The 20,319-nt window shown below is 35.7% G+C and overlaps 1 protein-coding gene across 1 annotated transcript in view; it reads right to left on the reverse strand.

Moving 5' to 3' along the window:
* Window positions 1-20,319, reverse strand: part of LOC140137200 (coiled-coil domain-containing protein 150-like) — a 116,010-nt gene that overhangs the window by 82,332 nt on the left and 13,359 nt on the right. The window contains 8 exon segments of the mRNA XM_072158852.1: window positions 2,430-2,621; window positions 11,523-11,615; window positions 13,200-13,268; window positions 14,321-14,413; window positions 15,094-15,178; window positions 17,310-17,431; window positions 18,379-18,471; window positions 19,126-19,169. Coding sequence (XP_072014953.1) covers window positions 2,430-2,621; window positions 11,523-11,615; window positions 13,200-13,268; window positions 14,321-14,413; window positions 15,094-15,178; window positions 17,310-17,431; window positions 18,379-18,471; window positions 19,126-19,169 — 791 coding nt within the window.

Consider the following 20,319-nt stretch of genomic DNA (forward strand, 5'->3'; position numbering starts at 1 on the left):
ACATCGTCAAAGATGCAAATATTGTTTGATTAAGCTTTTGTTCCAATTAGTAGATTGATACTACAATTGTTCCCTTTCTTGTATAGCATGGGAAAAGCAAGATCACATGTCAGCAAATATATTCGGCATATTTAAATTATGTATCTATTAATTGCAGTTGTTCATCATCATCGGAGCTTGTACAGGTGTCGTTTAACACCAACGTATTGTGCAGGTTTTCTTTTAGAAAAGGCAAGAAGTCGCACAAGCAAAAAAGAATGGGATTTGAATTCTCTTTTCTTGAATTATAATAATACACATGTCGTGTAATAACATTTATATTTTATCCTTTGTAACTTCAGGTGACCACCTGTTGAGTCTTGGGACACAAGCCCGGGAGCATTTGACTTGTATACACCAGTACCCTATTGATTGTTGAAATTCCAGCCATTATATTTTGCTTTAAGGATCCAAGGGTTCAGGGTCAAAACACTCGGAATTCAGTCTTAGGGTGGGGGCACGCCCTAGGGCAAGTGTGGATCACATGTTTGTTAGCCATGATTTTTTCTAGGTCCAACACCCAGAATTTATGCCAGGGTGGGGGCACACCCTCGCGCAATTGTGATCATGTGGGGTTTTATGGAAAAAATTATTGCAGTAGCGGCCACTGCTATAAACAGGAGTCAGTCGCTGGTCACTGACATCTCAATTTTCCTGTCCTTCATATACATGGCTATTACGGCTGAGATCATAGGGACTTGGTGTTGGTCTGAAAACAAAAGTCAATAAATTAATGTCTTGTTTGATTGCCAACAAGATTTGCAAATTTTGCGTCTTTGTGCTTCTTCAGTTTCTCGGTCTTAGGGTAATAAACCTGTTACTCAGTAGCTCACCTGAGAGCTTTTGGTATGTAGCACTAATTTGTTATAGTTAATTTTCAATCTGGAGAGCATTATGCATGTTTGACACCCATTCATACAAATCCTTTTACACATACAGTGAATGATGCTTTTCAAATTGCACTAAACTGGGCTATTAAATCCACACTACCCCTGTGGAAGATTTTGGAAATATCTTTCACAAGGGGAGTATGAATTTCATATGGAATGAACACATTAGGCAGCTCCATTTGAAACTCACCCTCCCTCTGTGGAAGATTCAAATTGAATTTTTCTCAGTTGTATGAAATTCTAATGGAGCTGCCTAATGTGTTCATTCCACTTGAAATTCATACTCCTGTGGAAGATATTTCCAAAATCTTCCAGAGGGGTAGTGTGGATTTTAAATCGAAAAGCCCATTTGCCTAGACGTTGATCCACAAGCCTCAGCACACTTTACAGATTGTCGCTGACCACTACGGCCTTACATAATTCCAAAACCATTAACCAACAATTCAGAGACTTTGCACCAGGATCAGCTCCCTGAGTTTCGTACCGGTTACAACGAGACAAATTAGCAGTAATTTCCTTGTCCAGGGAATTTCAAGCTAACTCAATTTTTTTTTCATGAGGCGTACTAGGCACCGCCAGTTTGAACCATAACCTCTCGCACCATAGTCGAATGCCTTAAAGATAGAGCTAACTTGACTGCTACGTAGAGGTATTATAGTTAAGTGTGGTATCATACTGCAACCAACAAAATTCTACAAATGTTCATAAGTCCATGGAGGCCAAAGGCGGTAAATTTTACATTGAGATAAAGGCAAAAATATGGAGTAAAGAAAAAACAAACAATAAAATACATAAGCATATAGACATAACAAAATTTCATAACTTTAGAACCAAATATACTAGACCTTTGGGTCTGTATGCCTAAAAGAGTTAGACCAGGTCTAAAGTTAAACCTGGTCTAACTGAAATTTAGTTCCATCAGAAATGGTCCTTTATTCTTATTTACTTCCTAATCCTAGAGTAGCAAATGTAAGGGAACAAACCAAAAGATCGATGACGTCCTATAAACGTAACTAGTTTCTTTTCTCAGCCGACCCCCTCCTCCCTGCCAGAAACGTAATAATGAAATGTTGAAAATTTTGACATAATAATAATAATGACACATTCTTCAGAACAATGTTTTTGTATAAACGTAATCGAGTATTTTTACACCCTCCTCCTTAAACAAAACTAGTTTTGTTTATAGGACGTCATCGATCTTTTGGTTTATTCCCTAAAGGAAAATGTCCTTTCTCCTGGGACTAAATTCCACTTATAGACCAGGTCTAACTTTAGACCCAGTCTAAATCTTTCGTGCATACAGACCTTGATGTTTTTAGTAATATAATAACCTAATGTTTGTATAAGGTAATAATTATTGTAACTCAACTCAAAAATGCTTCCATTTATGGACCAGTTCCTATAGCTGTCACATATACATTTTATGGCTTTTAATTTAAAATCATAATCAAAGTTGTGACATCAAACTGTTGTTTTGTAATGTATCCTTATAATATATACCTTGTTATATTTCATCTGTAGTGTTGCATGGGTATTCTTAAGTTGTTTTAATTCTGCTTGCGTAGTCGCTAGTGTAGTCAGGTGCAGTTGGAGCTCGCTGACTTGACTCTGCAGATTACCCTTTTCATAGGCCAGTCTGTTTTTACTCTCAAGCATCTCGGACAAACTTGCTTCAACTTTATGCTGCGCTAACTGTGAAATAAAACACCATGTGGATAAATGTAAAGCCATGCTTTTTCCATGTTACAAAATTTAAATTTCGTGTTACAAATTGAACGATTCCGTGATTTTCCGTGTTACATTTAAAAAGCACTGAAAAGTGAATACAAGCATGTTTTAAAAGTGAAATTTGTCTCATATAATTATATGTACCGTTTAATACCATAGTCTCCCGAGTTGCATCATAAGGCCTAGAATTAATGCTAGAATGGATTGTTTAATGGTTGATTACTGCTAAATTATCACTTTCTTTGTTTTCTTTTGCAAATCAACACAAAAGTTAGACATTTTAAACAGTTTTTCACTATTTTGTGGCATTTTCAAATTTCCGTGAGCACACCGTTTTTCCGTATCACGGAGAAATCATGGCTTTAGATAAATGAAATTGATTGAAGGTTCACATCCCAGCTATTAATCAAATTTGATTGCAATTGAATTGGACATCAACACCATTTTGAATTGGACACATATAGCTCCATGATTAGACATCAACAGCATTTTAATTTTGACCGCCTACAATAATAAATTACACACATTGCTCACATTTAATTTTGTTGTATCTGAAGCCAAAAATGAGTCAGATGTTAAAAACAACTTGTTTTTTGAATTATGCACGTTTCTAAACACGCTCTTGATTTATAGCAAGAGGAAACAAGAAGACTGATTAAAACTCTCAGGTGAACAAAACATTTTGCTTGTGAATTGATGTCAAAAATAACTTGTTTTTGAGGTTAGCACGTTTATAAACATGCAATTGAATGGCAACAGAATCCAAGAAGACTGATAACACATTGCTCACATTTTATTTTGTTGTATCTGAAGCCAAAAATGTGTCCGATGTCAAAAACAACTTGAATGGCAACAGAAAACAAGAAGACTATAATTATTAATTAAAGCCTTAATGTACTTTCTTTCAAATTCAAAATGCTGAAATAATACTAGTAATAATTATTGGGAAGGGTTTCTGTCCATTTTGAGCTGAAGTAACAAGGTAAAGTGAAAGAAACCCTATACTGGTTGTGTTGCATTATATACATCCAAACAAACAATTAGTCCGCAAAGCTTGTTTTACGTAACATTAAGTCCAGCAAGTCCACACATCCGGCTGGTTATTTTGGCTGTTTAACATTTAAGGGATCTGGAATGAGCGTTTTGAGCATTTCGACAGTATTTTGTGTGGGACATGAGAGCACATCAGACATATCGAATTGCATTCTGAATACAAAGAATGTCTTTCTGATATCAAATAATTTTCATTTTTTTAAATTCACGAAATAATACAAATTTTATGACAAATTATTAAAATTTGATATTTTTCACATTTTTGATATAAACAGTCCTTGAAGTAAATTTTATAAATCTAATGATATATATTCTTAAAGTGCATGTAGCTGGGAGGAAAAGCCGACGATCAATTGAAAATTTTGACCTTTCATATTGAAGATATGGATTTTTTTCCCAAAAAGACCTATTTTTTTTGTTTGCTGTTTTGGGAAAAAAATCCATATCTTCAATACGAAAGGTCAAAATTTTCAATTGATCATCGGCTTTTCATCCCACCTACATACACTTTAAGAATAAATCATCAGATTTATAAAGTTTACTTCGAGTACTGTTAAATATCAAAAATATCAATTTTTAATAATTTGCCATAAAATGTGTATTACATTGCGAATTTCAAAAACACAAAATTATTTGATATTAGAAGGACATTCTTCATATTCAGAATGCAATTCGATATGTCTGATGTGCTCTAATGTCCCACAATAAATACTGTCCAAACGTTCATACCCCACCCCTTAAGTTGGGACATGTGTAAACATAACAAATATGCCAAAAAATCAACCAATTTCATGAGATCATACATTATGGCTCTAAAGCTCTCAGGTGGACAACACATTTAGCATGTAATAAATTGGTTTCATTATTCATCTAAATTGAATACATATGTGATGCGATCAAGCAAAATGAGTCGGATGTCGGGAATATTGATTTTGAGATATAACCAATAATAGTATTCAACTTCCTTTGTAGTTTATTGTTCTGAGCAACACTAAATGGCCACATATCTAGAACCGTAGGTCTAATTAAGATGGGGTTTTCAACGAAGTAAGGCTCTCAGAATAGCTCATATAATGAGATTGAAAACTGTATTTTGATTTTGATCGACATCAAACTCATTTTGCTTGATCGAATCACATATGTTCACAGTACTTTGTCCTGAAATAATTTTATTTTTCCATTTCACTGCTTAACACAGCAGTTCTTATAGACGAATCCGACGGGCCAAGTGATGGTCAGGATGAAGTTGGCCATAGCTGGGGGCCATCCGCGCCAAACTAGCTTAGTTTGTTTGGATTGCGATTCAAGACGCCAACTATCGCGAGCGCATTGGAGCGCGTAACACTTGCGCCGCATCACGGGAGCGCAAGCCTTATGGTATATCAATGACCCCTAGGCCAATTTTGGTATATGGATGGGTCCTTTTTTCAAATTCTTTTTGGAAAATACCCAATTTTGCTTCACTGTAGCCAACACTTTTGAAATTTCCCCAAATTTTGGAGGAAAATTTGTTAACAATTAAGACAATTTATATTGAATTTGGCCTAAAACTTTGAATTTCGGTTTATTGTTGCGTCCAATTTCTTGAAAAATTAGTATATTGATGGGTCCCCTTTCAAATTATCAGCATCAAACCCCTACCCAAACAAAACTTGAGTACCCCCCCTCCTCCTGGAAAGTCAAACACTTTTTTTCGCACTTAATTTTCTCAGTATCAACCGAGAATGTTATAACGACAGAGATTTTACTTTACTGACTTGTGGAAGGTACACAGACTATTATGTGTCATGTCAAAATGAGGCACTTTTGTGTAGGTTATCAATTTTGAGAAAAGAAAATAGAGATATTTTGCTCCACAACGCCATTTTCCCCAATGAAATCGGACATTCCTAAGCGAAGATATTGAGTTAGTAAGTTATGGTATTATAAAATTGGAAATTGAGATATCGGCCTTTAAAAATTTTATTGACAATGTTGAGAGTAGGAATTACCTTGAAAAATGTCTCAAAAAATACAAGATGCCAGTTATATTTCGGTCTGAAACTATCAGATGATGTTTTTAACATTAATAACATCACAAATTAGCATCAACCCCAAATTGTGAAAAAATCACCCCGGGCAGATTTTTGGCTATTTCTCCATTTACGATCCTGCCCAAAAGTGTCTCCGTTTGACATGACATGTCACATATTAACAGTTGCACTTGGAAGTTCAAGGGCAAAGTTGAAATTGCAAAATGCTTTAAATGAAATGACTTGTACAGTCTCATCACTCTGATTTTAATCGATCGGAATACCATGGCATGGACACCATCAGCAGCCCCCTCTATTCCACTACATAATAAAATGTATCTAACCTATAGCTACTTGCTATAGAGGGCACATACTCTTATCAACACACTCTTTCAAAAATCTGCCATTTGTGACACGATCAAGGGGAATGAGTCGGATGTCGCTAATATTGATTTTGAGATATTGGCAAAGAAAGTGTTAAACATTTTTTGTTTTATATTGTTTTAAGCGATTGATAAATTGATATAACTTCACAAAGAAAAGTCGTATCAACATGGGGTTTTCAGTTTCTGAAAGCTCTAAATGTCCTCTTTAAAAACATGTATAAAACTCATTTTCGACCAGGGCCGACATGCGACTCATTCCACTTGATCATGTCACATTTTGTTCTTAAAACAAGTTTCTCCCTGCAAACACATGTACAAAAAAATACATTGCACTTTTATTTTCTAGCAAAGCGCCAGAAGGCGTTTGCATAGCGTATGCGGTAATTAAGCATGCATATGACACATAATATGCACTTTGTGGGGTAGAATCTTGTTTTGAGATGACCGTGCATAGGATCAATAGAGGGCACTATGATAAATACTCCACATAATGATTGGAAAGGTTGCAACAAGAGTTTTGCTACTTATTTTTTTTCCAATACTCTAAATAACTATAAAAAAAATAGACCTGGTTTCTATTTGAATGCATGTTAAAGTGGAAAAATTAAAAAATGTAACAAGATATCTAAACTGAGACACCAGATGTAAACCTATTGCTGTAGGTACTGTTTATCGTCTCTACTGTTGATAATATTGATAAAAAGGATGTTTTGTTTCAAAGTGCAATGATATTTATGAAGATATGTATACATGTATATATGAAGAGCTTATTGTCCATAAGATTCACTTTTTATGGCAATGGAAAATAGTTAGATTTCTATCAAATTACTGTGAAGAGAAGGTGACATATATAAGACCATAAAAATATGTTAAAGGAGTATTTCGTGATCCTAGCATCCTCTTTTTATGACATTTTCAGTACATATCCACGAAAAAGCCTATTCCCAAAATTTCAGTTGATTCCGATTTTGCGTTTGCGAGTTATGCATGATTATGTGTATTACACTGCTCCATAGACAATGCGTTGTAATTTCGTTCTGGTGCACCAGAACAAAATTCAAATTTCACGATATCTTTGCAAAACGAATTAATCTGCAAGAAATTGTTTGTACATAAACATTATGTAGCCAGAGGTTTCCAGTGATATAAAAATCTCAACTTTTTTTGAGAAAAGTGGGGGGATGAGGCTGTGGATCACGAAATGCCCCTTTAAGTTAAAATCTGGAGACTTTTGTTTTTTTAATGAATTTATTTGTTTTAAAAATAGCATGGACTTAACATGTTTTGACACGAAACGCAATTTCTGGCATGGACTTATCACATTTTGACACAAATCACAGTATCTGTAACACAGAATTAACCACATTTTTTTCTCAAACAAGTCTTAAAATTGATGAAAACATACAAAATGTGATTCTCTCTACTAGAAAACATAAAATCTTGCCATAAAACACCTTGCATCTCGACCCCCTGCCCATATTTATTAACCAAAATTCAATGTTCAAAACAGTTTAAATTCAAAACTTAGTGATTGCAGTGATTGTATTGCATTTCTCGGAACTGAATGATACCTTGATATTTTTGCAACATTGCTAGTCCTGAGTAATGTGCTAATTAGTTTCATGCCTTACAAAGGATTGAATAGGAATTATCATAGTTCAACTGTCAATTGAATACATGAGTGGAAGAAGGGCCCAACACCATCAAAACTGTAAAATAATTTTCTTTTGCACAAAACCAAAATATTTTACTCACTTGACGGTTTCGCCTATCATGGTCGATAGGCATCATCAGAATGATGTTGGATGATCCTTACTTCCGGTAGGACGTATCCCGACTGTAGAGGGTGTATTTACAGCCAGGAGAGGATCATACACGTGACTAAGGTAGTGGGCCCCCTCGTCTCTATTCATGACATTGGGTCCTCGTCTCCTGATCCATATTGATTCTTTGACATATCTGGCATTTGCATCACACTCCTTGCTCCGCTAGATTGTAGACCTAGACTCTGGAAAAGATACATCGACGACATATTGGAAATTGTTAAGGAAGACCAGGTCGATAACCTTACCAGTCACCTAAACCAGAGCGATCCAACAGGTAGCATAAAATTCACGTATGAAAAAGAGCACGAGGGCACCATTCCATTTTTGGACACTCTAATAGTCAAAAAAGCAGATGGCTCGGTCAAGCTGTTAGTCTATAGAAAGGTCACCCACACTGACCAATACCTAAATTTCGACTCGCACCATCCCATACACCACAAACTAGGTGTAATTAGCACTCTGTTAGACAGAATGAACAGTGTTGTAACGGAAAGCGAGGACAGAAAACAAGAAGAAGAGAAGATCAAGCAGGCGCTCAAGGCGTTGTGGCTATCCTAATTGGTCCTTTAAGAAAGTGAAAGAAAAAATGGTTAACAAACAGAGCAAGCCCAACACCAAGAAAGATAGTAGCGATCGGACCAAGGGATTTGTCGTGATCCCGTACGTAGAGGGACTCGCAGATAAAGCCAATAGGATCTTCTGAAAACACGGAATTGCCACTGCTATGAAACCTAACACCACGCTCCGAAAAATGCTGGTTCATCCCAAAGACAAAACAGACCCACTTAGCACAACTGACTGCGCTTATGAAATACCATGCGCAAATTGTAATCACTCATATGTTGGTGAAACGGGAAGAAAATTTGAGACTCGTCTAAAAGAACACCAGAAAGAGACAGACAGGGTGTCAAAAACCAAATCAAATTACACCCGGCAAACCCGAAAACAATCAGCGAGTGAACAATCCAAGTCAGCTATAACAGACCACGAGTGCAACAAAATCATATCATCAATTGGGACAATGCCAAAATTCTTAGCAAGGAGTGTGATGCAAATGCCAGATATGTCAAAGAATCAATATGGATCAGGAGCGAGGACCCAATGTCATGAATAGAGGCGAGGGGCCCACTACCTTAGTCACATGTATGATCCTCTCCTGGCTGTAAATACACCCTCTACAGTCGGGATACGTCCTACCGGAAGTAAGGATCATCCAACATCATTCTGATGATGCCTATCGACCATGATAGGTGAAACCGTCAAGTGAGTAAAATATTTTGGTTTTGTGCAAAAGAAAATTATTTTACTGTATATCTACAAACCTGATGAATCTATTTAGTGACCATCAAAACTGTTTTTGAGATATTAAGAAAAAACTTAATATTTGGAAAAGTTTTATAGACAGAATGTTTTCATCTTCAGGGGACCTATAATATATATGTATGAACATACAGTATTATATACATTTGAAATCATATATGATGTTTCCATGGCAACGGTACAGGTCTTAATACGAGCTGGAGTTGGGCCCTTCTTCCACTAATATACTGCAAGTGCCAGTTCTGTAAGCAGATGTGGTATAAATAGCTACAGAAATTTGAAAATTATTCATTAATTGCACTAGTAGAAGCATGTGATATGGTAGCAAGAAAGTTTATTGTAGTGAAAAGCAGATTTCATGGATGAACGAAATTCCCATTTGACACAGTATTTGTGGAAGAAAACCATAATTAAGTGTACGTGGAAGACTATTTAGAGAGTTCATTTTGGCTCATCTTTCACACACAAGGAAGAACAGTCTCCTGTCAATAAAATGCGGGGTCTAACTCATTTTTGATATAAAATTGGATCGATTAAGCCCATATTTATTGGTCGAGCTATGAGTTTTAAAATATTGGACGAGACGTATTATCATAGCCAGACCAATAAATATTGGGCGTAAAGCATCCAATTTTATCATTATTATGTTTTGGATCCAGTATTTTTTTACACACTTGGATTCAACAAAACATAATAATGTAAAAAATAGGTATTCAATTATTGAATAAATAATCCTCTTTGTAATAAGTACTTTCAAGGATTTGATAGATAGTGCATAAACCCCCGCATAAACCTTGAATCTTTGCATCAATTCAAGACAAGTATAATTGCTTCTGAATTTCAATATCATTTATTACTATTGTATGCATTTTTAGATTTATACTGTCTGTACTTGAAATGAATGTATTTTCTTTCCCACTTATTATTGATGTTTTTGTATAATTTTGTAAATATCATGTTAATTTGTAAATGTATAAATTTGGTAAATGTTATTTCACTTTATGCATGAGGGTCTGTTTGGTAAGCAGTGCTAGCCACTGAAGTAGTTTAAATCCCTCAATAAAGATTTCATAATTCAAATCTTAATACTTTGTGTGCTGGCCATAGGCTTCAAAGTCCATCTTTCCAGATATTTTCTCAAAATATCAAGAGCCACCTCAAGAACCACTGAACCAATATATAGTGGGCTTGTTTATTCTCATTTTAATGCATTTTTCATGCTAATTCCAAATATGGTCATAACAATGTGCAATTCAAAAAATTTTGAATTCTTATTTGAAACTTGATGTGAGCAGTTGACACTGCAGATATTAATATGGATTATTCAGCAAAATATTTTATGCATGACAAGTATAATGGCTTTTAATATTTGAAGTACTGAAGCAATATGCCCTAAATTTCAAATTGATGCCACGGGAAAACGAAATGGAGTATGAAGCTCAAATTTTCGGGATTTTTCTTTCTCATCAATATCTACCACCACACAAAAAAAAAGAAAAAAATTGAAGAGGTGCTGCGGTGCACATCCCTGGAGTTGACATGGAATGGGTCATATGTATGTTTAATAAATATGTCAGTTATCAAGGGGAATGAGTCTAAGGCTGCTAATATTGATTTTGAGTAATTAACACAAAAGATTTTTGTTTCTTATTAAATTGCCCATAACAGAAGTTAATATCATGGGGTATGAATCAAATTTAGAACTTATTGTGTACAGTTGACATGGATATCAGCAAATATGATCAGGTATAAGCATACTGGTTTTTTAAAATTTGATTTGTACTGAAGCAATATGTTTGCCATTTGTGTATTTAATATCAAGGGGAATGAGAGTGAAGTTGCTAATACTGATTTTGAACAATTGGCAAATGTTTCTTATCGTTTTTAGCAACTGAAAAATAAAATTGCCTATAACAGAAGGTAATTGTCATGGGTTTGTAGCTGATGTAAAAAAACTTAAAAGATTTTCAACATTAGACACATTTGCCTTGAATGCATCATACAAATGATGTGATCAAGCAAAATCCATCGGAAGTCGGAAATATTGATTTTAAGACTATAGCCAAACAAAGGAAGAATTTCCTTTTGTTACCTTACTTCCTTGAAATTATTTACTTGTTCATATCTTTTGGACTGATTGTCTAATTTCAATGGAGTTTTCTGCAAAATGTAACTTTGCAAATGCTTTTTACAATCCTCTAACAAACTGAAAATTGAATATGACCGACTTCAGATTGATTTTGCATGATTACACCACACATGTCTAACCTGTTGTTGTTCAGCAGCAGCAATTCTTTCTATAAGTCTGTTGTTTTCTTGCTGTAGCTGTTGTTTATCATCACCAATTACACTCAGCTCACGCTATTATGAAAAAACATTCAATAAATGATATAAATAAGCACTATCAATACACAAAGGAACTGTCACAGGTAGGGGAAATTCAAAGCAGATCAGCTTGTTTATAAAAATCACAACTGGAAAGAAAACGTAATAGAACTCATATATATTGTATACGCTAACATTTTCACGGTGGTTTTATTTTTGCAAATTTCATAGCTTAATATAGGCCCGCAAAAATAATAACCTGCGAATATGTTAAAATGAAGAAATTTCTTATGTATTTTATTATATAAGATGCCAACAACCTTGTGAAACTGTTGGTGAAACCACAAAAATATCTGTACGGAAAATATTGGCGTATACAGTATATCAGAGATAGACACGCTATCACCCAGGAGAAAAATATCCAGACTCTTTATCGTTCACAAAGCCATAGAGGGCACTTGGCTTTGCCAGGTCAAAACTACCTGCAGCCTGCCTAGAGGCACACTCACAGATCATCACAAGGAACATTTATTGAGCACCAAGCAAGGCAGGCCATCTACAGGTTCTCTTTTGTTCCAAAAACAGTGAGGGATTGGAATTGTATTCCATCAAGTATTGCCAGTACCCCAGGTCCTGAACTCTAAAAAATAAGTGATTTCATCAGAGCCCAGGATGGGGATGGATTTGCCATTTGGTCTAATACCATTTGGGCTAATATCCAGTTCGTCTACATCCATTTCGTCTAAACCCATTAGGTCTATAACCACTACGTCCAATAATCATTTGGTCCTTTAACCATTTGGTCCGATAACCATTTGGTCGGATAACCATTTAGTCTAATAATCAATATGGCTAAAACCATTTAGTCTAACAACCAGTCTAATACCCATTTGGTCTATAACCAATAGGTCTAATAGCTATTTTAGTCTAATACCCATTTGGTCTACAAACCATTTAGTCTTACAAGCATTTAGTTTATTGAGAAATAGACGAAATGGTATTAGACTAACCGGTTATTAGACCATACAAGTATTAGACCTAACGATTATTAGACCAAATGGTTATTAGACCAAATGGTTATTAAAGAATTATTAGACCAAATGGTTATAAGACTATATGGTTAGTAGATATACCGGTTATTAGGCCAAACAATATTAGACTAAATGTCTATTAGCCTTTCTGGTAATAGACCAATTGAATATAGACTAAACGGGAATTAGATGAAATGGTATTAGACCAAATGGCAATAGACCCCCAGGATTGGAACATTGAAGGAGTATTTTGTGATCCTAGCATCCTCTTTTTATGACATTTTTCAGCAGATATCCACAAAACAAATTATTCAAAATTTTTCAATTGATTCCGATTTTGCAAGATATGCATGATTATGTGTATTACACTGCTCCATAGGCCACTGTGTTATAATTTGTTCTGGTGTACCAGAACATATTCAAATTTGACGATATTTTTGCTAAACAAATTAATCTGCAAGACATTTTTTATGAAGCCAGGGGTTTCCAGTGGTATAATCGATCACAATTTGACTTCTATTTCATGTTGACATAATACGCCCATATAAATGTGTACAGTTTATATAATTGTTAAAGCATAACAAATTACCTGTGCTTGGTGTAGTTGTTCCTGCAGCCTGGTTCTCTCATCTGACATATTATCAACAGCTTGGTTTACCTACAGTAGGTGTGGGTAACAGTAAGGGTAAGCAGTAAGTATTTATACTCAGGTGCATATCTTTTTTTGTTCAACTAAAATCTAGATAAATTTTTCCTAAAAATGAAATGGGCTATTACAAACCCTCAAAGATTTTGGAATTTTGTGGATCATATGGGGTTGTGTCACAAACATGGGTAGTATTTTCGGACATTTGGTATATCAGTGACCTCTTCTCAAAGTCTATTTCGGTATAGGGATGGGTAATTTTTATAAAATATTCAAAAACATTTCGGAAACTGACCATAATTTGCCTGAACTTCAAAGCTAGTGCCGGTGACTTGAGGTAGATATACAGACTATATAGAACATAAACACCAACATCCAGGAACTTTTTTAAAAGAATAAATAGCATTAAAAATGGTGCTTGAAAAAAAAAAAAAAAATATCAACATTAGTCTGAAAATAAATCTTTTTTTTCTTCTTTTTTTAATTCTAAGATTTTTGGTGAATTTGGAATAACTAACAAAAATATTATTGACTATCTACTAAGGGCAATGCTGTAATTTGTATTTACTCTGGCTTATGCTAAAATGATATAAATGGATACAAAAACCAATGGATTTGTAAATTACAACTTTGCCTTCTGAGCAGACCTAGAGCGATTGCTCCCCATCACTCCCTTCAAATAAAGCTGAGGAGAGCTTTTTATTGCTCATCTACCTTTGGTGGAACAATAATAAATACATAATATACAGAACAGTAAAAATGCTCTCCTAGTGCTCCCCTGTAGCACAGCACTCAAGGAGAGCAATTAAAAGCTCCCCTGCAAATCTCAAATGGCAAAGCCTGAAATTGTATTTTTTTTGTATTTGTTTACAAAATGTAATTAACCAGGATGATTCCAGCATTTTGGTTGAAAGTGAATCTCAGAATCCACTCATATAGTACCCTTGTGATCATGCGATTACAATCGCACACCTCAAAAGACAAGGCCTGATGAACAGCAGCACTTTTTGTTCTACTGGGTAAAAGGTGTGAAGATGCATACAGTATAAAACATTTGTCCTTACTTCATCCAACAGGTTTTCTTTGGCTATAATCACACCTTCCCTCTCATTCTGCATCGCCATTAGTACAGTTCTGAGCTCCTCAACAGTACTTTCCTGTCCAACAATATTAACATGAAGTAAAATGTTAGCTGAATTAATTCAAATTGTACAGTAAGCACATTATACATAATGATCAGTCACATAAAGGCAAACAAAGGGTTGCTATATTGGAATATTATTTTACTTGACAATGTCTAAATTTATCAAAACATTAACACAGCAGTTCTCAAAATGTGGGTAACGACCCCCAAAAGGAAGAGATTTGCCAGCAAAAATTTAAAAAATACATCTCTGTGCATTAAAGTGCAGGGTACCATCGTATTGGTCATGTCACACAATTTGGCCCATTTTAGCATTAAAACTGCACAATTTTGTGCGCTTCACAAGCATTTTGATACATCAGCAGGACGACTTGGAAATTGTGATCTTACCTTCATACAAGAATCACACAATTTTTATATACCTTAACCATTACCTTAACGCTAACCCTAAACCAAACCTTAAAAGTTGTGATTATGCTTACATGTCAGTAGAACCCAAATTGTGCCCGCTTTGGAAATTTTGCGCGGTATGCTGCTGATAAGTTTCAGAAAGGAACACCATTTGTATTATGCTGCGGGGTCATGCCAAATCTTTCTTATGAAATTTGGGTCACAGGAAAAAAAGTTTGGGAAACCACAAACCCCATCAGAAAGTGGGACACTGGGCCAAAGCTGCATCCATGTTGCACTTACCAGCAATTGTATCTGCTCCTTATAATCATCTGCTTGTTTGATGTAACTTGTCTTCATGTTTGTTAGCTCCATCTCAAGCTCTTTTCTGTTCAATATCAATGAAAAGAGTTGCATAATTATGTAAAATTCCTTCCTTCATTCAAGAAACTATTATTTCACTAAAGAAACTATTATTTCACAACTTTAAAGAGGAAAATGTCATCTTGCAAACAAGAATTAAATAAAGCATAGGGAAAATGCGCTATTTTTGCAGATCATTATGGATAATTTGATTTTAGTAAAAAGTTCAGGTTTTTGGAAAATGAGTACTTGAAAATGGTTATTTTGGGCAAATCTTAAAATTCGCAGTCGGAACTTAAGTTGGAACTTAAGCGTTTTTTGCACATCACACATTTTCCCTGTCCTTAAATTAAATCATAAAATTAAAGCAAAGAGCAGACAAGCTCAAAGCTCAATAAATAGTGTTGGGAAAAAGATGAGCCCTTTGGCCACATGCCTGTGAAAAGCACTGCAGTTTTACAGTAGTTATAAGGAACATGGAACATGATTTTGGAATGTTGGATCAATGAAGAATGGCAAAATGAAAGACAGAGATAAAAAGATTAATTCCCGTCTGACGTTAGAGCAAATGCGCACCGTGATTGGTAACCGCCCTGTGCAGTACGGAATTTTGTGTCTAGTTGTCAAAATTTCAAACGCGAATAGTCTTTTTATCTCTGTCTTTCATTATAAGTTACTGTATACAGGCAAGTGATTAGGGAATTCCCAGAATGGAGGAAACTTGCGAAGCGGAACGAGCGTAGCGGAGCCCCCGAAGCCAGAGGGCTTCTAGTTCTACACTGTAAAAACCCTATTGAGGCCCTCTCAGGTGAGCAATTTTACAGGAAAAAAGACACATAAATGAAGACAAAATGTTTAATTTGAATGAAAAAATACCACTTTTTAGTACAATGTGAGTGAAAATCAAATACTTAACCTCACTTATTACAGAGGGTTTCTAGATGGTCCGTTAAAGCAATTCTTCCCTTGGATCCATAAGATATCATGTCCCCACACAGTGAGCAATAAGCTTTACCGGCGACAGCAATTTTTTTGATACCATTTTCCTCCACCGTACAGCTCAATTCGTGACCATCTTTAACATGTATTACTTTCACGCCGTGATCCAGCCAGCTCCAGCGGAACTTGTTTTTCAGATCTTTATCAACTACGCCGACGTTCGCGTCATTTTTCTGAAGCGTTTTCATCTTGATTTTGGTTCGATACTGATAAACAAATCCTGTCGATCACGCAATATCAGTTGTCAAAATTAAAGATGGCAGAACAATGTTGATAGAATGCAAGCTTATCAGTGATTGGTTTATATCGGCAAGTGACGTCAAAATGGACCAATCATAGAAATCGTTAGTAAAATTACAATAGCGTTTCTTTGGGCGACTTTTAAAATAGTAATTCATGAATAATCAGCAGTTTTTCCATTCATGTTCGCAGGAAAAACACATTGGGCAAATTTTTGCATGTTTTTTTCAGCAGGTATTTGACTTAGCAACCACAGCGCACACGGCCGAAACAAGAAGTTCGTTAAAAAAGAGAGAGATGCTCTTTGCCAATGTTCAGGAGCTTAGAGGGGGCCCTACCTCCCCCCCCCCATGTCTCAACGGATTTACATTGATCTCAGGGGGGTCGGATTTTGGTCTCAAATCCGTGATTTCCGCGAATATATTTATTAGAATTAAAATGAATAACAGGCATCATTTGCTCATAAATATGTAAGAGGTGTAATAGAACAAATATTATGGTTTATATTAGGAAACAGGTCAAATTATTTTTCCCTTAGTACTGACACATACCCATTACCTTGGGAGACATAGTTTGCCCTATTTCCTCTCTAATCATGTAGTATTTTGTATAATAAGTCAATTCCAGTCCAATCGTTTACCTTAATGCTTTGCATGCTAGCCATTGGCTTCAACATAAGAAGTCCCAAATTTTGACATATTTTCTCAAAATATCACGACCTATCTCAAAAACCACTGAACCAATACTAGGCTTGTTTGTACTCATTTTAATACATTTTTCACGCTGATTCCAAATATGGTCATGAAAATTTTAATTTTTGAAGAGAGTTAAGTTATGACTGTTGCTGCTTAACTTTTTAAGTACCTATAATATATAACTGTCATATACATGAAGACTATCAGAAATGTTATCAATACCTTTTTTGTTCTGTTATCTCATTTGCATCTTTCAGTTTTTGAAGCTCAGCATTTACGATTCCTTGTGATGACATTTCAGTTGATTTTCGTCTTTCTTTTGCCTGTAAAGCTGCATGAAGCTTCTGTAAAGTAAAAATAAACAAACAATAATAAGCCTTACAATGAACAATGATTTATAGTGCATTAAGCACAGGCATACAATCACAAGCCTCATCACATTTTTCTCTCTTTATTTGCTGCAACAGTTGAGTCAGTACTTCTCTTAGTTGTGAAGCATAGACAGTCACACCAACAATTGCAAAAGAGCTACATATGGTTGCTACACCTCTATGCTGAAAACTGCCCTCATTATTGTCCACTCCACTAGAAGCAGCCCATTACAAACGCTAAATAAATTATACAGAAATCTTCCAAAATCAACCAAAAAACATAGGGGCAAGAACCAGATTTGCAAGACATTATTTCAGGATTGAGGAGCCAGTGAATAAACTGGTCAACTGGATACCGAAACATGGGAAAATGAACCATGTAAAAGCTACATTGACATCCTCAAGCAGGACACCAGACTGGAGGTAGCAGATTTTAAAACAGTGATGAAGGACAGAAACATTTGGAAAGCCATTGTGGCTCAGGGAAACCACCTATCATAAGTAATTTTTAAGTATTTAATAAGTATTCATGCCTTTTAAGAATTATGTGTATCAATATTCTTTGCTTTTGGCAATAATTAAAAATAATGTAACAAGAACCACATTCAATTTTGAAACTTACAAAAATGTATCGTCACTGGGCATGAAAAACCTAATGTACTTTTTGCCCTTGAACATGGATGAAGCAAACCATTCAATATAAAGTCTACACCTACAAGCCTTTATCCATGTTCAAGGGCCACAAGTAAATATGATGTGTTTCCTGCATGTACTTTTGGCCCTTGAACATGGATGGAGGGCAACCTCTTCAATATAAAGTCTACACCTACAAGGCTTTATCCATGTTCAAGGGCCAAAAGTACATAAAAGGTTTTTCCCGCCCAGTGACAACATGAAAGACTGAATGAAAATACATGTACCTGCAACTTGTTATGTTCCCCTTGCAGCTGCTCCATCTCCTTGTGAAGGCTCACAATTTCTCTCTTCAATCCAGACAGGTTAGCTCCAAGTACCTGAAAGTACAGACGACATGTTTCAATTTTTTTTTTTAATTCAAAAATGTAAATTTTTGTGATCATATTTGGAATCAGCATGAAAATTGCATTAAAATGAGTACAAACAAGCCTAGTATTGGTTGAGTAGTTCTTAAAGATAGCTCTTGATATTTTGAGAAAAAATTTCAAAACTTGAACTTTTTCCGTTGAAGCGCATGGCTAGCAGGCAGAGCATTAACCACGCATTACGGATTGCAATGTACAAAAAGTATATTGGCTGGTATTAATTCACATGTAAAGCCATAATATATTTTCCAAGGATAAATTTTTCATTTTTAAAAACAGGTATTTAGGATGCTATTCACAAGGTACCATAGCATTTTACAACAAATACATGAATTACAAAGTTCTTAAAATAGAAAAGTCTTAAGATTTCCCTTGAAAATTGCTGTAGATCCAGCAGTCCGAAGTTGTCTCGGCAAAGAGTTCCAGGCATTTGCCGCCACAACTTTGAAGCTTCGATCACCAACAGTGACCAATTCAGACATTGGTATCACAAGCCGATTTGTGTCCATGGCTGGGATGGAACAGCTAAACACAAAAGAAGTAGGATTGTCTAACATTGTTATTGCAGTGTCACTGAATTAGCTTGAATTGATTGTATCATCTTACCTTATTTTCCTCTAAGACTTCTGTTAATTTCACTTCTTTATCACCTGAAATATTGAGAGAAAAAAATTAAGTTCAGTTTTTCCCCCCACACATACAGTACAGGTATGGACAGTCAAACAAGGACCCACAGTGTGCTATTCAATGTAGGCATGCATTCTGGAAGTTACTTGCTGTAACAAGCTAAATAAGTTCAGAAGCTACGACTGTATGACACACAGCATGAACAATACTTGCCTCAAATACTACCTACTTTTCAAGTTTGGTGAATATTTTTTGTCATTTTGCAAAAAAGTTATCCTTTTGCTATTAACCCTAACACCCGAAAATACCACAAAATACCACGATGAACAATTCTGCGCATGCATGAATCCCAGGGTCTGCGACGCAAGTGTTATATGCTCACGGAATTGCTGGCTGGGCAGCAATAACCTGTGTAGCAACTGGTCTGTGATCGTGTGGTTGGCATGCGGGGGTCAAAGGTTGAATCCGGGGTGCCAAGTCAAAATTCTTCTTCTTCTTGACTTTTTTGTATCTTCTTTGACTTCCGATATCAAAAAGCAGGGTTCAGAATTAGGGTTAATTAAGATGTATTTCGAGCCTATGTTAACCCTAACACCCGAAAATACCACGATGAACAATTCTGCGCATGCATGAATCCCAGGGTCTGCGATGACGCAATCACCCTAGTGTTATATGCTCACGGAATTGCTGGCTGGGCAGCAATAACCAGTGTAGCAACCGGTCCGTGATCGTGTGGTTGGCATGCGGGGGTCAAAGGTTCGAATCCCTGGGGTGCCAAGTCAAAATTCTTCTTTTTCGTATCTTCTTTGACTTCCGATATCAAAAAGCAGGGTTCAGTGTTAGGGTTAATATCAAATGAAAACAAATATGCAAATAAGCTACTTATATTTGATGATGACACATAGCATGAGCAATAGTTCCCCCAAACACTACCTACTGGAAATAAACTGGAATTACACTTCTAGTGGCATTTCCTATACCCATAAATGATGTTTTTTTTCTAAATAGTATTCTCATACTATTTGAGCCCTTCTGCCAATCAGGAGACTGTGACTTGCCTCATTTTGCTCTGTGAACATGGTTAATTGTTAATAAAATATGACATATATGTTTCCATTTGGGGTGCCTACAGATGCTCACTCACCCATGCGAACTTGATCGTAGACGCACACT

The sequence above is a fragment of the Amphiura filiformis genome, chromosome 17, assembly GCF_039555335.1.
Source record: "Amphiura filiformis chromosome 17, Afil_fr2py, whole genome shotgun sequence".
Classification (NCBI taxonomy): Eukaryota; Metazoa; Echinodermata; class Ophiuroidea; order Amphilepidida; family Amphiuridae; genus Amphiura; species Amphiura filiformis.